Source organism: Lingula anatina, chromosome 1, assembly GCF_051362555.1.
Source record: "Lingula anatina isolate TDL-2025a chromosome 1, LinAna3.0, whole genome shotgun sequence".
Lineage (NCBI taxonomy): Eukaryota > Metazoa > Brachiopoda > Lingulata > Lingulida > Lingulidae > Lingula > Lingula anatina.
The window spans coordinates 16639960-16658712 of record NC_141767.1 but is presented as its reverse complement, the minus strand read 5'-3'; the positions used below and the strand labels follow the sequence as shown (position 1 = coordinate 16658712).

Here is an 18753-nt window from a genome sequence, read left to right as displayed (position 1 = left end):
ACTTAAACAGTAGAAGAAATAAATATCTTTATTTTCTCTGGTCTTTTAAAGCAATAAATATCAAGTGCCATCAGACTGGATGAAAATCCACTTGCCTCCATTTTTTTCTTTTTCAATTTTATGCAATTTTATATGCCTGGCAAATTTTTGCTTGGTATAAGTGGTAACATTTTATTCTGAACATATATTTTGTATTCTAGCTTGATAGCAATGAGCAGAATTGTCATATTAAAAAGAGAGATTGATGATTTTGTGGTTATTTTGTAGTCTTAATACAAAATGGTAGAATTCTCTTTGAAATATATTGCCTTACTTAACACAAACTCAGCTGTTTCAGAACATATAAACCATTCAAATTTCAGATCAATGATCTCACACCCCAAGTGATCCAGGCAGCCAAGGTTGTCCTCCTGAACCCCCAGAACCAGGCAGCCCAGGAAAACTTTGACCTCATGAAGAAACAATGGACAGACAATATGGAGAAACTGAGAGGGCTGGTAGATGAGGCTACAGACACTGTGGCACTGATCAAAGCAGCAGGTGAGACAGATTGTGTTAATTGCTTTAGGTGTGACTTAGAAATGTTGGGAAAACAGATTGTTTTGAGCAGTGATGAGAGGCATCATTACTGGAGATGTGACTTAGAAATGATAGGACAACTGCTACAATTTGATTACTTTCTTTACTGCTAGAAGATATTGGTTGTTTTTAAAAAAGAAAATTAATAAATTTTAGATAAGTCTTTTTGTCATTTTGGAGGCAAACTCTGGTCATATGTTGCCTAATATTATGGAGAATTTTTGAGGCTCAAATTCTTTTCCAGCAAGCAAAAAGTGTTTGAATTTATATATAGCCTCAGTTGTATTGAAAATGATAATCATGATGGTTTCAGAGGAGGGCATTCTCAGAGACACAGAGAAGACAGAGAGTGCCATCAAGAGGGGAGATGCCCAGGGCATAGTTAGTAACACTTCAAACATAGCTCGTCTGGCAAACCGTGTGGTACAGGCTGGCGAAAAAGAGGCAGAGAACAGTGAAGACCCTGCATATGTGCAGAAAGTTGGCTCTGCTACTGAAAACCTTAAGGCCAGTAAGTGTGACTAATGTGATTGCATATTTTATGGTAGTCATTTCTTGCTATGAAAATTTGAGTCAAAACCCAATTGACTTCAGTCACCACATATTCTTCTGCACACATGTTCTATCTTTTCTCACTCTAAATCCAGATAGAATTTGACCTCCATGATTATGTCTATTTTCCAGGCATAGCCCCCATGGTGAGGGATGCTAAGATTTTAGCCTCCAATCCCAGAGATCCCAGTGCTGCAAACAATTGGAGGGCCTCAAACAATAGGGTAAAGTGCCTTTACTGGTCTTGGTTGAATTATATTTGTACTATTTACTTTGGTTATGTATGATTATTTTAACACTCCCTTTAATATGTGGTGTTTATCACATTTATATCAATTATGAAGTGTACTTTTTGAAGTACAAACATCATCAGCTACATGTTTGTTTCTGAAAGTAGTTTGATTAAAACTTATCCATATTTCATAAGACCCCAAAGTGTTTTAATTGTGAAGTCATTTGTGTTAGTAGTGCAATTATATCAGAACATGATAATTATAATTTTGGTGATTTATATTTCAGCTAATAGATGGCGTGCAGGGTGTTCGTGGCGTGGTCGAAGAGGCAGAATTCCCTCCACCTCCAGATCTGAGTCAACTCCGTCTAGGTAGGATGAGGTTCACTTGCGATATACTATCATATCATTACCCTGATTTGTTTCAGAGATGACATTGGTGATGATTTCATTCCATATTGCACAATGATTGACATTGTAAATATATATATATATATATATATCTTGCTGCATCTTGAGCTGATATGGTTGCATATATAGAACTAGTGTAGATGTTTGCAGTGAATACATGTAGATGCTTTTAATATGCATTTGACATAAGAGTGCAGTCTTACATGTATTTAAATTAGAATCACTTCTCCTTTATTTTTCATCCAATTTTATTTAGTGAATAAGGTTATGGTGTGCATTTTGTCTGCTATAATGATAAATGTATTATTTGCTTACATTATATATACACTGTATTTATACTGCTTTAAGTAATGTCTTGCTGCACATCTTTCTGTCAGAAAGGCAATAACTGTGAGCTTGAGTGTGAAAATAAGATATAGAAAAAATGATAAAAAAGGACCAGAAGTTTTTGATTGAAAAATACTTTGGATGGCATGCATGATTAAGTTCACTATTTTTGATTGTTATTCATCAAATCAGATCAGTCAGGTGGAAATTTTTTCAGTTGCTCACAATGACCTCTAGCTAGTGGCCTTATAGATGACATGTACAATAGAAAAAAGGGTTAAATGCATTTTGACCAGTTGCATTTTCACACTGAAGCTTTGTTATTGTTTTACACCAAGAACTTGCTATTTGCTATTATGAAAAATAGATAAAACTATCATTAAATAACATAGATATAACATACATAACATCTGCATTATATTGACAGTCCTTAGAACTTCTTATAACTGCACCATAAATGGCACATTAGCAATGATATTTTAGAATCTCCAATACTAGCAGACCCAGAGTTCATGAAAATATTTAACCTGGATCCAGAAAGAGTTTACTTTGGTTCTGGCGGCCATGATGTACCAGATCATAGCAATGTAACACAAGGTAGAGAGTCTCATTTAGAATTCCTTTTGAAGTCTTCTCATTATCACTGAAAACTGTCTCCCACTTGTAAAATAGTAGTTATTGAGCTGCTTTGAAAATGAAAATCCAACATAGCATGCATTTTAAATATGTTTTCTTAATGCATTGCTTTGTACTTATGCTACCTGACCTAACATTGCAGTTACTTATATTGTAAAGTTCTACCTCTAATCTTTTGTACAGAGAATCTTCAATCATCTCAAATTCGTAGTGATCCTTTTCTAATTCATATCCAGCCCAAAACATTCCATTTCTGATCCAATATTGATTTAAGATTCCATGTATAAAGCATGCATTTTATACATAGCTTTTGAGCAAAAGTACTCCAACCCCTTCTTTTAGAGAGTATTTTGTTCTAATTTTGAAGGAATTGATGAGCCTACCCCCACACTTGGGGCTGAACCAGGTAGTTTTTTAATACCATGTATGATTTTGGAAAATTTTGATTTATTAACTGATTTAGGTTGCAGGGGTGTTTTCAATCAAAGGGTATATATAAACAACAGGCATTCAGCAAATTGAAATATTTTCTGGGCTCAGTAGTATAGCTCATGCACTTATTACAGAATATCTTTACTTTTCATCACAGCTATTGATTTAATCCAAAATAATACAGTTTCGAATGTTTTGCTTTCCTGACACATATGTTTTACTGCTATTATTATCATTGCACTTCTGCTTCTTGAGTTGCTGTTTGTTTTTATTTTGTAGCAGATTTTGCTTTAACAGCAACACCAGTACAGCCGCTTTATGCACAACCTTATCAAGGTATACACTGTAGACATGGAAATATGGTTAGAAAGACTAACTGGCATGATCTTGGCTTGAACCATCACCATCTTGTTTAGTCTGTATTCTAACTGAAAGAGTGCATGGCCAAATTAAATACTTACACCAAAACGGTTCAAAATTGATTATCTATTGGTTCTAACCAGGATCAAATCAGGTGTTTAGAAAACAGGAGAGTAGCAATACAGAAACAATTTGCCACAAATTCATTTTACACAATATTGATTAATTATGCCCAGAACAAGTGCCATACTCCAGACTTTTCGAAATAAACTGTTTAGATAAGAACTAGTGATTCACTGACTAAAAACAATATTTTAAGGCAAATTTGAAAAAGAAAAATAATTTGTGGAAAGGTGAATTTGTGGAAATTTGGAAATAATTTGGTGTTTGGGGAAAATCATATGAATCTGTGATTCATGTTTGGTGGATTAAGATCTCCAGGAGTTTTACCTTTAGTGAGCAAGTAGAGATTTGCATGTATTGTAGTTACAGGGGTGTGGAAGGAAATTGCTTGATTTTCTGTCTAGACAAATAGTAACTTGAGAATGTTTCCAACATAAGTTTAACTTAATATAGACTATTAAATTGTATTAGACAGCTACGGTTTTTCTGTTTTGAAATAGTTATTGCTCTTATTTGGTTCATTTAAATTACAAATTGGGAATCTGATTCCTTTAGCAAGAAAATTGTATGTTGTAACTGTCTTGAAATAGATATTGTTGTTTAGTATTCCAGTTGTAAGTAGAAACCCTCAAGTGCATACTTTTAATAGAACAAGTTGTGCAGTCAGATGTCTCTTCTGTTAAAGTGCCTCTGGTTGGAGTCAAAGTACTTTTAGTATGTCCCTAAAACCTCACAGTGATATTGTACCAGTGCAGTGCTCTTTTTATGATATCCTGAATGTTTCTTGTTTCCAAGTGTCCAATATTTGTATATGTCATGTATGGGTATGACATCAATAACACCTGTGCATTGTGAATGTTTTATGAGTAGATTTTTTTTTATAGTTGTGAACATATTTTGATGACATTCTCTTCCAGTGTATCCAAAGTCAGACTCGAGACCTGATCCTGATTCCCACGAAATCACTAACAATAACATAGATGATGCACATAACATTGTTACTGACAGTAACAGCATGGTTGATCATGAAAACATCAGTGTGTCTGATACTGATGATGAAGTTGCAGCTGTTGCTGCTGTTGGAGATGCCAACGCTAACAGTGATGCAAATGGAATCCCTGATGAGGGTATAATATATAAATGCTTGTTATTACTTTTAATGCATGGAAGGTCTAAGATTACAGGGATTCAAGTGGTGGCAGAGGCAGCAGCTGATATTATCTGTGATATATTCATTCTGTGGTATCAAATGTATGTTTACGGTACAAGTTATCCTCTCTTTAGCCTTGCCCCAGTTTGAAGTATTTTCAAGATGAGTGCATGCTTTTTCCTGTTTTTTTTTCTCCCTGATTTCCTTTTGGCATCTTTTCCTTTTTTGAAGGGTGTTTATACTTGGTTTAAGATATGTTGTAGATCAAATTGAAAATCTGTGATAACAGGTTTATTTTAACATTTGTTTAACAACATGTTTAGAGGCAGTGCAATAGTAAATGTTTTTCTTTTGTTTCCATTGTAACAATTACCTGTTCTGTTAAATGTCACTGACTATTGGTGTCTTGATAATTATGTATATCTGTATATACACATTTTTTTTTTGTTTAATAACCTACATACACTTTCAAGAATAATTTGGTCCACTTTTAATTTTTTCTGATTGTCATAACTGACTTCAATCTCCAGGTGCTCCCAACTATGGTTCCCAGTATCCACCGCCGCCTCCACCTCTTCCGTCTTCCATGCTGCAGAGAGAAGGTTTGCCACTTACTCTTTCTGCATGCAGATATTACACGGAGCATGCCACTATTTAGTTATATACAACTGAACTTTAGATAGGGTCTTCTAGTACATTTTAATCTTTTTATTTATTTATTATTATTATTTTTTTTTTGGTATCAAATGATGTTTTTTGCACGTAACCCATTACATATTGCATGTTTGTTTTTGTTGTATTCATTATAGTTATGTTACATCACATCAAGTTTTGATAAGTCTATGGATTACATAGAATAAGAAGTAGGAATATGTAGAATTAATTACTGGTAGATTGAAAATATATCTGTATAAATTATGTTATATCAAAGGCCACTGCATGTACAACTATACCATGTACTATTGTGTGTTATGAATGAACTACACTGGGAAAAATACACTCTAGAGTGCCACTGAAAATTAATCTTGGCTGAAGAAAAAATTTTAAAAAATAACTGTTTTGATTTGTAATTGTGATTCAGACATGCATATTCAGCCTCATGTCTAAAACAAAATGTTTGTTAGAGTGAATAGAGCATAGTAACAAAATAAAACTACCTGATACTTGCAATCAAGGATCTACTAGTGCAAGTAATTTGAAATCCTTTTTATAGAATTAGATTAGTTCTTTCTAGATAACCATAGGCAGAACTTTTCACATACTTTTCATGTTTCCAGTAAACTTCAATAAAACTGGGCAATGGAAACCACAGGTTACAAAGCAGACATGGTTTTTCCTTCAGAACACTCCACAGTATTTCATCTCTGTGATTTTAAGTACTACAGATATATCTGATGATGAATATTTTGATTTCTTTTCTTTTTTTAGCACCTCCCCCTCCACCACCACCACCACCTCCATCAAAACCCAGGGAAGGTACAAGAATTCACATTCTTTGCACACCAGTTTGACTATTCTGTTGCTTGAAGGGAATCATGTTTTGGTTCAAAGTTATGAATTGTGCATGGTCATTATTGACTTTTTTGTGCCATATTGGCAAAATTGGTCTAATTATACATAGAATGGCAGGTGGGATATTTTTGGAAGCAGTTTTCAATAGAATATGTTTTTAAGAATTCTTTGGAAGAGTTATTGCTTTTGGATATAAGAACTGATTTCAAGATTTGAAGTGGTCATTGTGATAATTTTTTGCAGCCCTTTGATTATTTTTGAATGATTTCTCTGGGGGATTTTTTGATCAATAGAAAAAATAATTTGTTACAGGGACTAGTTATGAATCAAACAGAAATTGCATTTTTGAGTTGAAAATAAATGTAATTATGTGGGATTATGAATGGGGAGGCTCTTTCAATAGTGATGGTTTATTTTGGAGACCATGGAAAGTTGTTCTTAAGTGACACTGCAGTGTTGGAAGGAGAAAAGTGGCAAAATGACTCTGACCAATTATGGAAATAGTCTTTATTACATAATACATTGTACCAGAAAGGTATTGAGCTTTTACTGATGCTCAAAACAAGTATGTCATTATGTTACTTGGCTCCAAAGAAGTGCATTGCCCCTACATAAAAATACTTGCAACTGAAACAAATTGGTTTTATATCACAAAATTGTAAATTTGCTACAGCTATTCTTAGACGACGATTGGAGCTAGTGCTTGGATATCTCCTTACATATCATTTTGTTCTACACTCTCCCTATTTAGCATGTACTATTTGTTTGATTTCAAGAGAATGTAGGTGTTCTATTGAAGTTAACATTGCCAATGAACATAGCATCAGGATATGTTGTTTTACATTATGTAGCTATATCCATATGTTATTTCTGTATTATAGCACCTCCTTCTCCCTCATTTCGGAAGCCTGGTCCTCCTGTAGCTCCTAAACCTCCGGGACCACAACAGCTTCACAGAGATCTTCTCGATGAGCTTATGAAGAGAGGTTTTGATTTAAAAAAAAAAGAGAAGAGTTACACCTGCTAATCCAACTGTTGTGTGTCTTTGGTTTGCTTCCACCCATGATAGGTCTCCTAAAATTGCTTTTAAACTGCCAAAAATTTGCTTTTTAGAAATACATCACAAAAAAGAGTGGGTTGAAGTTATTAAGTATGATTGAGACAAACGTTACCATTAAACAAATTAATCAGGAAAATCTAAAGGAAACATTACATTAAATAATATTTTTCTTGTAAAGAAACTTATTAAGAGAATTCCTGGTGAATTTGGATTATTTTCAATTCTTTCAACACAGCAGTAGGACATTAGCAGGGATATCTGTTTTCTGGACTGACTGCAAGTCCAACATGATAATTGTTTGGATTGACTCAACATACTCTACCCAATCCCATTTCCCCTTTTCATTCAACCTAGAAAAAATGCATTTCATACTGAGTTGTCATTATCCAGCCATACCTGAGTTTGAAGTTCAGGCATCGTTCTTTGTTGATAACGATAGATGTGTGCAGTCTTGTAGCATGCTGGTGCAGACTTAACAATAACCTCTCGGCTCCATGGGATATTTGAATCGATCATTGGCTGCCTGTGGTGATAATAGAAGTGACTTTACCTGAAATAGTTTCTTTTACTTGGCATGGGATTGCTTTGTTCCATAATTTTTTTTTTTACAGAGAGCACCACTTGTTAGAATTTTTTCTAACCAAGAGTTGTCTGCCATTATTTTTTGCTCCTGAATTATGCTAACTGCCTGACTTGTGGGCAATGCTGTGGTTTCACAGGAGAGAGATATTGCCTGTGTTCTTCTTGCTTCAAATGAACCGGGTGTGAGCATGACAAATACTTTGCATACGGGTTCTTGTGTTTTGTTTGTTTCATTTCACATCTTCATCTTAATACTTATTTATTCAGTAGAAACAATCACACAGAGAAAATAGATAAGCTTCATAGTCTGTCAGTAAAGGTTTATCTCGCCAAGGAAAAATAATTTTGCAGGAACCCAGATAAGAAGACAGATGCTGATAATTGAACCAAGAGTACCATATTCAATGAGCCTAACATGTTCATGGCATTTTGTTTTACAGTCAGGTCACATCCCCTGTCTCCCACAGCTGATAGGAGACGCCAGCCATATCAGGATCCAGATGTACTAACTAATTACATTAGGCGACCTACATCTCCCCCAGCACACCAAAGGCGTCCTATGTCACCCCCTGCACATTTTAGGCCTCCAACGTCACCACCTCCAGGTAGACGTCCCATGTCACCACCTCCAATAGTTAGACGTCCTATGTCACCTCCGCCTGCTGTGTTCAGACAGGCCAGGTCACCACCACCTGTACCTCCTAAACCCATGACACCACCAGTGGTGCGAAGGCAGTGGGTGCCTTCACCACCACCACCGTCACCGCCACAGGCACTACGGGCGCCACAAGCAAGGCAGGCACCCCAGGCACAATCCTTCCCACAGTCTTTAACACAGAGGCCAGGCTCTCCCACTCTTCATGTTATAAAGAGAACAGGTTCGCATAACATGTTCTGCATGAGGAGTGCACAGTGTCCTTGACCTTTCATGACCTTTTTTTATGCCACCCATGGTATATTGAAGTTGAGGCTGTGGTGTTTCTGCCTGCGTCTTGTTTTGAGAGTTCACAGTGGCTTTATCCATGAAATGTTTTCCATCGTCATCACTCTCATTGTTAGAGAGTACGTGTGGCCTTGTCTTTGAGATGACCTCATTCATACTGACAGTTGTGTATTGACAGTTCACGATGGCTTTGACTTCACAGTGGCATTAAGCTTGAAAAGTCACAGTGTCAATGACTTAAAATGTACTTTTGTCCAATATGTTGCGTCGCCCAAACTTTGACCTTTGCATTGCCGCCATGTGTTTATTAACCTCAAATGTGTCATTTTCTTTCAGGTTTTTTTTGTCTGTAGCTGATGCATGGTCACATGGTGGCAGGCACTGTTAAATCCAGTGGTTTGTACCAGGCAACCTTTACTGACACCACCATTATTGATATGCAGTTCTCAAATTTGTGCCATGTTAAGCATGTGATTCTTAACATGTCAAACTTGTTGATGATGATAATTATTCTGCTATTTGAATTTCACTGTAGCTGGCATATTATGTTGATTTGATGTTAAGAATGTTTCTTCATTGTTGCTTTTTGCAGATGTTATCACTCCAATTTACAGTATTTATTAAATGATAAAACTTTGAAAATTGATCAAGTTGTTGTTTGTAATTTAACTTCCAGCTTTTTTTCATCAGAATGATTCAAGATAAAAATGTTTTATTATTAATTTTATTAAGAAAAATTACTGTTTAATGGTATTTTTCACTGAATAGGTCAGACAGTGGGTAAGTATCTGAAACATTATGAAAGTGAAATAACTCCAGCTGTGTTTTTACCACATTGAAATAGTATTGTGCAGCATGAAGTTCAACCCTGCATGCAGCATGTTATCATTCTTCAATGAAAAAGGTTCCGTTTTAATATTTTATGTTAAAATTACTTACAGATGCCCCTCCCAGACCTCCCCTACCACAAGAGAGCGTGCCCCCAAGACCACCTCCTCCAGAGACAGATGATGAGGATGAGGAGACGTTTGAGAGACGTTATCCAGAGCCCCAAGCCAATCAGCCAATTATGGTACGGTTGTTGTTTATGTAATAGATACACCACAGTTAGGTCAACAAGATGTACGTGTTAAACATAAATGGATGTCACATGCACCATGCTGAGGAGAAGTGTATTTGATTTATATTATGTTATATATGAAGAAAAAAAAGACCTATGCATGTCATGTCTTGCATTCATGTATGATGCACATGTGTAGGATACCATGTCTTGATTTTTTTCTTTGACATCCACCATAGTATTAGTTGAGTGAAAGGTTGTTAATCTGCATTTTTTGTTGGATTAGTATGTGTGGACAGAACCTGTTGATTTAGGTGAAATTGTTTTGTGTAGATGCAAAAACTAAACACGAAAAAACTGTATTTGTAAACTTTGTTTCCTCTTTGCAGTTGGGGATATAGAATCAAATTGTGGTTTGCCAGGTTCATTTTTTTTTCATGGTTGAGGTGACCCAGGCATTGTGTCTTTTTTCTATAAGTTACATTTTTATTAAGGCTGTCCCCTGGTACATAGTTCTGACCTCCCTCTTTTGGGTTATCCATCATTTTAGCATCAGGCCTACGTTTTGTATATTTTCTTTCACAAACACAGATTAATGAGATGTTTCATGAGTGCTTTGTTGTCTGAAATCTAATTTTTGTTGGTATCTTGTGCTGATGTAACAACACCATTAGCCATGTGCAAAAAAAAAAATTGGTCTCCCAAAAATGCTTATTACATAATATATTGACATTTATAACTGATGATCAAAATGATGATGTTGAGAAAAATTGTTGATAACGCCAAGACCATTCATCTTTTATGTGATCAAAACCTTTTGTTTGATCCCAACAGCATTCCATCTATACTTTTTCTGATATGTGATATTTTAAACTTAGAATTTCTCAACCCTTTTAGATACACGTTTGTACCGACTATGATGTAAAATGGCATGGTCTCTCTCTCTCTACAGATGGCTGCCCATGCTCTACATAGGGAAGTCAAACAATGGTCCAGTAAAGACAATGAGATTATCGCTGCAGCTAAAAGGATGGCAATGCTTATGGCGAAGCTCTCTCAGCTTGTCAGGTTAGTGACATAAGCACTAAAAAAAAAATGTACTCGTTTTGGATGCTTTTACATCATCATTATGTGTTAAGAGCAAGCTATATTCCCCTTAGTGTAAATGTTACACATCAGTAATGTTATCAAAGATACTTTGTTATTGCCGTTTAAATAATTTAATGTTTGCAGATGATGTGGAATAGTGGTGGATAAAAGCTTTCTTATATTAATGAACATTTGTGAATACTTGTTGATGACTGATCCTTTTCAGTTCAGTGATTTTCAGCTTCTAAAGTTTTTTTTGTAAGTGAAACATCGTGCACATCAAGAACAATGACCAATAACATACTGTTGATTGTTGTGTGGAAACAATTACTGAAACAGTGTGTCATTTCAGCATGCCAATGCCCTCTCTTGTTTTGAAAACCACAGTCAAAATTATATCATCCTAATAATGTAACTATTATACACATTATCAACATTTCCATTGTCAAGGTAACCCTCATCTCCTTTAGTAGATAAAAACCTTAATTCTCTTCACTTGTTTCCTTCTCTTTCTCTCTCTAGAGGTGATGGAGGGTCCAAGAAGGAGCTGATAGCTACAGCTAAGCAGATTTCAGAGGCCTCCGAGGAGGTGACTAAGCTAGCTAAGAAACTAGCCCAGGAGTGCACAGACAAGAAGATGAGAACAGTGAGTTGAAGGACAATGTGAATTGTATTACTTATTGTTATTGTTACAGTTGGTTAATGCACGTCCATTATATCCTGCCTTTGTTCTGGTCTCATATCAGTGTCTATTTGAAACAAATTTTTGGCAGTTACATATTTAAAATTGCTTTTTCTTAAAGATGCAACAATATATTTGAAACAGGTGTCATCTGTCAGTAGAAAAATATCGAAAAATTATTTGAAAAAAAAAATAGCTCTTTTGTAAAATCACATGCAAAAAATTTATATGGCAATTACAGCATTTTTCTTTTTCATCTTTCATATAAAATCTCTTCTTTCAGAATCTCCTCCAAGTGTGTGAGAGAATCCCCACCATAGGTACCCAGCTGAAGATCCTGTCCACTGTAAAAGCTACCATGTTAGGAGCACAAGGTAAGTTCAGTGGATGAATAGAACTGCTCTAAGCTTAAGGCACAATGCACTCTTTTAAATAACAAGATGGAAAGAAGGTTTTAACAGGTGTGGTTTATAGATGTTTCAGATTTAAGAAGAAGGCTTGATATTCATCCACTCACTTTTACAGGTTTGGGTAAATCACAAAATTTACCTTTTATTATCAAAACCACTTTTTAGTCAACAATTGCTGACAAGAAAAGGCAGTAAATATTTTTTGCAGTTTTTTAAATTATGCTTTGTTGGGGTGATGAGCTACCATTAAAAATAATAATAAGGTGGTGGTGCCAACTGAAATGGCCAGAGAATAATGCTTAAAAACATTTTATGCCAAATTTCTTGCAATCTCCGTGTCAGCCAATTATTCTCATAACACTCATTTTATTCCAAGATATGGACGACTTAACTATTGGCATTAGTGATCACTAATGATCACTTTCTGCACGAAATTCTGTCTGAGGATATTTTTAATGATATGTCTGCAAATGGTGATAATCTTCTTATTTAGGTGTAAATCCTTTTTTCAATCTCATAATCCTAACATTCTTTGGGAAACAGAGATTTTTTGTCTACATTGCCAAACATGATAATTCAAAAGTTAATCTACAGACATTTTTTACCGACATGAAAGAGTTACAGACAGTCATACTTTAATGTATTTTGAACTTATCCAGAACCAATTGCAGCTCCAGATGGGAGTGAGATAGCTTGTGGTAAATATACCTCACATCAGTGCATGTCAAGTTGAAACTATAGAATTGTTGTATTAATTAGGAGACATGCTACCAAGGAATTTTTCCACTGTTTTGCATGTTTGACAGCTTCCAGGAAGTTGTGACATCCCACAATCCATTGCACCTGGATGGTGTTCTGCATCTTGGTAACAGTTGAAATATCAAACAAATCCATAAAAATTAAGACCCGACAAATATCTAATCCTCAACCTTAATATTAAATCCTGGTTTGAAGTTTGGAGAATAAACTAACATTTTTTTATGTGCATATTATGAGACATTTTATGTATAACATAGGTATTGGGGCTATACCAGTATTTTAACTTCTGTATATGTTTTAATTAGAATTGATTATGAATATTGTTTTGACATCCCCCAAAGCTTGAATTTAGACCCATTTAAGCTATTGTAAGTAAAAGATAATTTGCTACATCTGCCTGAATAAAAAATGTTTTCTGTCACAATGACCAATCATTGAGCCATAGGATACCTTAATTTGCCAGTAGCAGATTGATTGCCACAGTATTGCTAGTGTTTTTTCAAACAGCACGTGCATTTTGGCTTATTATCCAAGCTTGGGGTGGAAATGTAGTGCTCTTGCTTTCTTCATCTAATCCTTCTGTTTTGCTTCCTCCTGCCAACCTGGGAGTGCAGAATCCAGTAAGTTGAACTCTTTTTTTCCTATCTGAATATAGACACTTATATATAGTTTAACACTTCATCCTATCTGGTATTTGTAGTTTGTGTTTGTTCTTTGTAAAGATGACGCTACATCAGTTACAGGTGATGGGAAAATTTCCAGGTCTGCTTTGAATGAAATGACTAATGAGTATGGTGCTGTAAGCAGCTTCTGATTAGATCTGATTTTCAGTGCCTAATGATAAGCTTTTTTTTCTTAGTTGATTATGTCAGTTTAATGAAATGTTGCACCCTCTGTACTATAACATATATAATAATGATATCATTTAGCAAATACTTCAAAGATTCTCAAGATTATATTAGAAGAATGTTTTGATTTATTTCAAATCTTTTCAGTTGAATAGTATATCTTCCTTATCCAGTGCCTGACTGCTTGTGCTGTGTTTATTAATGATCGATATGTTCTTTCATTCAATTCAATTTGGCATTGGCTTTCTAATTTTGTGTGATGAAATAAAGCGTAATGCTATTGCTGATCCATTATGCCAACTGTAGGCTACCAATAGAAATCCTTCAACACTTCATTTCCTGAAAATAAGTTCAGTTTTCAGGGATTAGGCTTCCCTGCTTTACACTTGACATAACTAATTATATGAGAGGAAATCCCTTTTATGTACAAATACAGCAGTGCTCATTTTTGCAAGTGCACAGTATTTTTATCTCAATATTTTAACTGAACATTTAATAGGTTTTTTTTTAATTTTTATTTTTTTTAATTTAAAAAGCTGCTCCTTTATAAAGCTAATAGACTGACCATGGTATCAAGAAATATTTTAACTATTTAATTTGACTGGAAATTAGCACATTAGCTGAGTGAATCAATTAAATTGTTGAAAAATATGATGATCAAACTTTGATTTCTCAGATTCAGTGAAACATAGTCCCCGAAATATAAGTAAGAAATGGTGTGAAGTGTTACTGCTCTGAAGTTTGATTTAATGATGTCTTTCTCCCATCATATGATGTTTGTGATGTTGACATTCTGGATTTAAAAAAACTAAGAAAATCCAATCTTCAAAACTGTATTCATTGTTTTCAGTCGTTCTCTTTTTTTTCATAGAATCCCATTTGTATTGTCCACTGTATTTCTCATTAGTTGGTGTAAAGTGCATGCTTAAATACTCATCTTGGTTGTCCTGTAATCTTGTATTTCTAACGACAAATTTTGAGAGTGATTTTGGACTGGTTATCTCTGTGTGTCAGCTGGCTAGTATTTGCCATCTCATGGGATATGATTCTAGTTCTGGTCAGGAAATTCAATTTCTTATCTGTCAGATTTTCTTATTTTTGCTCTAATATTTAACTGTATGTAGATGAATAGTAATACTGTTGCTGATTTTATTCCCCCTTTTTCAGCAGATGTTTTTTAGACATTGTAGGGAAAATGTTAAAATTTAAATTGCAGTTGTACACTAATTTTATGGCTAGTTTATTTTTGGTCCTACCAATTATTTTCTTTTGGAGGAACTTTTTCTATTAAGTGTTCTTTTTAAATTTATTATTGCTATATAATTTACATATTTTAAAACATGAGCCTTTTGTGTAGTGTAGTCTAATTAATAGTTAGTAGGAAACATGCATGGTGCTTGGAATCTAGCAAAATTTTCATAATTGTCATCATGTCACCTTTTTTTATTTTTTATTTATTTATCTATTTATTTATATATATATTTATTTTTTTTGTGAAAAATTTAATATCTAAAATTTATTTCATTTGTGTTATAAAGACAAGTATGACATTATATTATATGATGTTATACACATTACCTTTATTTTCTTTTTCTCTGTATTTTTTTTCTGCTTTTGGTAAGAAATGTACATCATATTATGAAATGTGTGTTTCAGGTTCAGAAGAAGACCAGGAAGCCACAGAGATGCTGGTGGGCAATGCACAGAACCTCATGCAAGCTGTGCGCGAAACAGTGCGTGCTGCTGAGGCTGCCTCCATTAAGATACGTGTTGATTCTGGCTACTCCATGCGCTGGGTACGACGCAGTCCATGGTATGCAACGTAAGAAACAAAATTGAGGGTCTCACTGATTGCTGTTGGACCTTGGCTGGAAAGACATTTGACTGATGCACCAACTTAGAACTGCTGTAGACAATGGTTGGAATGATAGAGTTTCTGTAGATATTTTAGAATTCTACCTTATAGTAAAGGAGAATGATATGTGATTATATTATATTATATTTTATTGCCTACAAGTGCATATACATACTGTCTTATATACAAGGGCCATTTGATATAATTTTTTAAAATGTTGATTAAAATCTGGTTTTCAGATGTTAATTGGAGCATAATTTTATGCAAGCTTTCTGTATCTAACTATATATATGCAAAATACTGAAAATAGTATTTTATATGTTAACGGTAAGAAAAAAAGCCAGTTGTACTTTAGGGTAAAATCATTAGAAGAAAAGTCTCACTCTAAAAAGAATAATTGAATTTAAATGGACAGGTGATTATATAAAGAAGACTTGGGTGAGGATGTGTTTTGTGCTTTCATTCGTGCACAATGGTCCATTGGGAAGTTAATTAAATTGTATCCATTAAATTTTCAACTGTTGGCAGCCAAAGGTAACAAGTTGAAGGTTGGCAAGTTCTTGGTCTTCGAGGTAATAGAACATGTGTTGCTATATGGTGTAAAAGTACATTTACTGCTAAAAAAGGATATTAATCGGCCGAAAGCTTTATATTATGTGGAATAATGACATGTAACTGCCTAACATATCTTAAGATGTATTGGTCTACCAGCTAGTCACTGCTTTCATATTTATGTGGTTTAATTACAAAAGATAGAATAGCAAGCTTTAGGAAATATAACATTTTCTTTCAGTGGTCTTCCAAGCTTTGGTTTCTTCTGTAATTGTGTCTGAAGTAGCCATCTAATTGAATTGTATAATGAAAACTAGGAAGTGATAAAAAGTCAATGAGAGGATGTTAGTAATTTCTATTAAATTAAAAAGCATTTTAAGTATTTGCAATGACAATAACTTATCAATTAAATTTTTGACATTTGTTTGATGTATTCATTAGTGAAATCAATCTCCCTTATGCAAATAGAGTTTTGTGGAATTCACTAAAAAGAAATGAAACTTGAGCAAGAAGAGTCAATTTGTTACATTGTTTGAAATGCTTTCAAGGCATCACGTGGTACTATTTTTTCATAGCAGATGGCTTTTTTTACATTTGCATCTGTTCTGCTCTAGCGTGCCTAGTGAAACATAACCACTGGCATTACATATCAGGTACTGTATGATCTATTCTAAATAATTTTGAAACACTTTTCTCACAGAAAATTAAAAACTTTTGTAACAAAATTGAAAACGATCTTTTGGGGACCATTTTCATGTAGATTGTTTGGATGAAAAGTTCGATTTAGAGAAAAACTGTAGAGCTTCTATAGAAATTCTAGCACATTCTGTTTGTTTGAATTTATGTGACTCGTCTATAGAGATCTAACATCATCTGGGAACTGATTAACCAAGAACATCGCTCTTGGAAGATATATCAGTTCATGTGGCGCATAATGGATTACAAGGTGCCTGGACCTTTGTGCCGGAATCTGCACTTGGTTTGGCTAAGAATTGATTTACATGATTTTGATTAAGAGATTTCAATTAATCTGGCTGAGTTGTGATGGCTATAGATTCGGCTGATATCATGGTGATTAAAAAGCTTTGATGAAATGGTATTTTACCATTAGGTATCAGACTGGGTCTGAATGCTTTTCTTAGCTTGTCAGTAAAAGACAAAGGGTCTAGACTGATGAAAATAGATGTCTGATTTCCTTGAGTTTTGTGCCAATGTAATGAAAGTTACTCCACACATTAGTGTCTTACAGAGCATTTATTGAAAATTAAGATTTGAGTAAGGAAATTTTATACTGAAATGTGATCATGAATTTGTATATTTGAAATTGCACTGACTATGCCTTAATCTATTTGAACTTACTAGACAATTCATATACCATTGTTATTATTATAAAAATATCATATTGATTTTTAAGAGGTATCTTACAGCTTATGCACTGTAGCTCATATGAGTATATATTATAAATTATGATCCATGATAACCTGTATATTTAGGACTGTTATTATGCAATAAACATTTGCTTTGAAAGTACTTTTTTGTCACTGTTGGTGGGTTAACATGCATGTATATATAGGTGCTTGTACACACACAAACACACACATTTAAAAAAAAAAAAGGAGAGGGTAAAGATCTTCTGGTCCAAAGTTTTAATAAAGAGCACTTTGATAGTGTTAAATGCCTTGCTTATCCCTTTAAGTTCAAAATAGTTGTTCAAAAACGAACAAAAAACAATGTTTATCATGCCATAAATGCAACTTAAAGGCTTTGGATCTTAAAAACATGATGAACCAAACCTATTAGAAATTTTTTCTTTCCCTTTTTTTCTGAAGGTGGGGGAGTAGATTTAGTATTGTACAAACAACAAGATTAATGTACCTTACTGAACAGAAAATCAATTCCTTGACAGATTATTTCCTAGCTCAGGTACTGTTGTAAGAAATCCAAGACTAAAGGGAAAAAAAGGTCTTCTCTGTTAGAGTTATTTTTACATCTGCATTAGACCCATTAATTGCTTGTTCAGTATGGCCAGTTTGGATTCTGCTATCAGATATACATGTTATCTACATCCCACGCCCAGCTTTACATGGGCTCTTCTAGCTCACTCCCCCTTTGAGAATATGCTGCATCACAAATCTTCTTTTATCCTGCTTTACAACAGTGTTTTGATGTGTACACCATTGAGGCATAATTGATCAAAGTGTTTTATGAGGGACAAAAAATATTCGAGCTCACGTCACACATTGTTTATGAAGTTCATCTAAAAACAGATTTAAGTTCCAGGAACATGAAAATATGCTTTCAAATGCTCTCACTGGTGTCATATTTTACTTGGGATGCTTTTATTGTAAATCTTTGGTTTTCTATGGTACTTTGGTTACAATTTAAAACTGTCTAATGTAATTTATTAGAGTGAAAGAAATGAGAGTTCTTAAAGGATTTTTTTTGGAGGGGGGGGGGGAGGAAATTCTTTGAAAATTTATTTCTCAGAAGAGGCTTTTGTGACATAAGTACAGTTTATATGGATTTTAAAACAGAACATGATACAGTAAAAAATACCATGTTTCACAAATGTTTGACTGAATAAAAAATACAAAATATG

The 18753-nt window shown here is 34.3% G+C and overlaps 1 protein-coding gene across 25 annotated transcripts in view; it reads left to right on the top strand.

Annotated features, from left to right (window-relative positions):
• The window catches only part of LOC106162396 (vinculin), a 33647-nt gene extending 15963 nt beyond the window's left edge, over nucleotides 1–17684 (top strand). Inside the window, exons 13-30 of one of the 25 annotated variants that reach the window (XM_087005671.1) lie at nucleotides 363–540; nucleotides 893–1090; nucleotides 1264–1355; nucleotides 1651–1735; nucleotides 2585–2698; nucleotides 3105–3143; nucleotides 3452–3505; nucleotides 4570–4779; nucleotides 5333–5404; nucleotides 6231–6278; nucleotides 7196–7300; nucleotides 8397–8834; nucleotides 9841–9971; nucleotides 10912–11027; nucleotides 11571–11694; nucleotides 12014–12104; nucleotides 12800–12838; nucleotides 15404–17684. In XM_087005671.1, the coding sequence (XP_086861797.1) occupies nucleotides 363–540; nucleotides 893–1090; nucleotides 1264–1355; nucleotides 1651–1735; nucleotides 2585–2698; nucleotides 3105–3143; nucleotides 3452–3505; nucleotides 4570–4779; nucleotides 5333–5404; nucleotides 6231–6278; nucleotides 7196–7300; nucleotides 8397–8834; nucleotides 9841–9971; nucleotides 10912–11027; nucleotides 11571–11694; nucleotides 12014–12104; nucleotides 12800–12838; nucleotides 15404–15573 (2304 nt within the window). In that variant the 3' untranslated portion in view covers nucleotides 15574–17684. Of the gene's footprint in view, nucleotides 1–362; nucleotides 541–892; nucleotides 1091–1263; nucleotides 1356–1650; nucleotides 1736–2584; nucleotides 2699–3104; nucleotides 3144–3448; nucleotides 3506–4569; nucleotides 4780–5332; nucleotides 5405–6230; nucleotides 6279–7195; nucleotides 7301–8396; nucleotides 8835–9840; nucleotides 9972–10911; nucleotides 11028–11570; nucleotides 11695–12013; nucleotides 12105–12799; nucleotides 12839–15403 lie in introns of all 25 variants that reach the window. The other 24 variants (XM_087005674.1, XM_087005699.1, XM_087005690.1 and 21 more) reach the window with 24 other exon arrangements.
• The last annotated feature ends 1069 nt before the right edge of the window (nucleotides 17685–18753 follow it).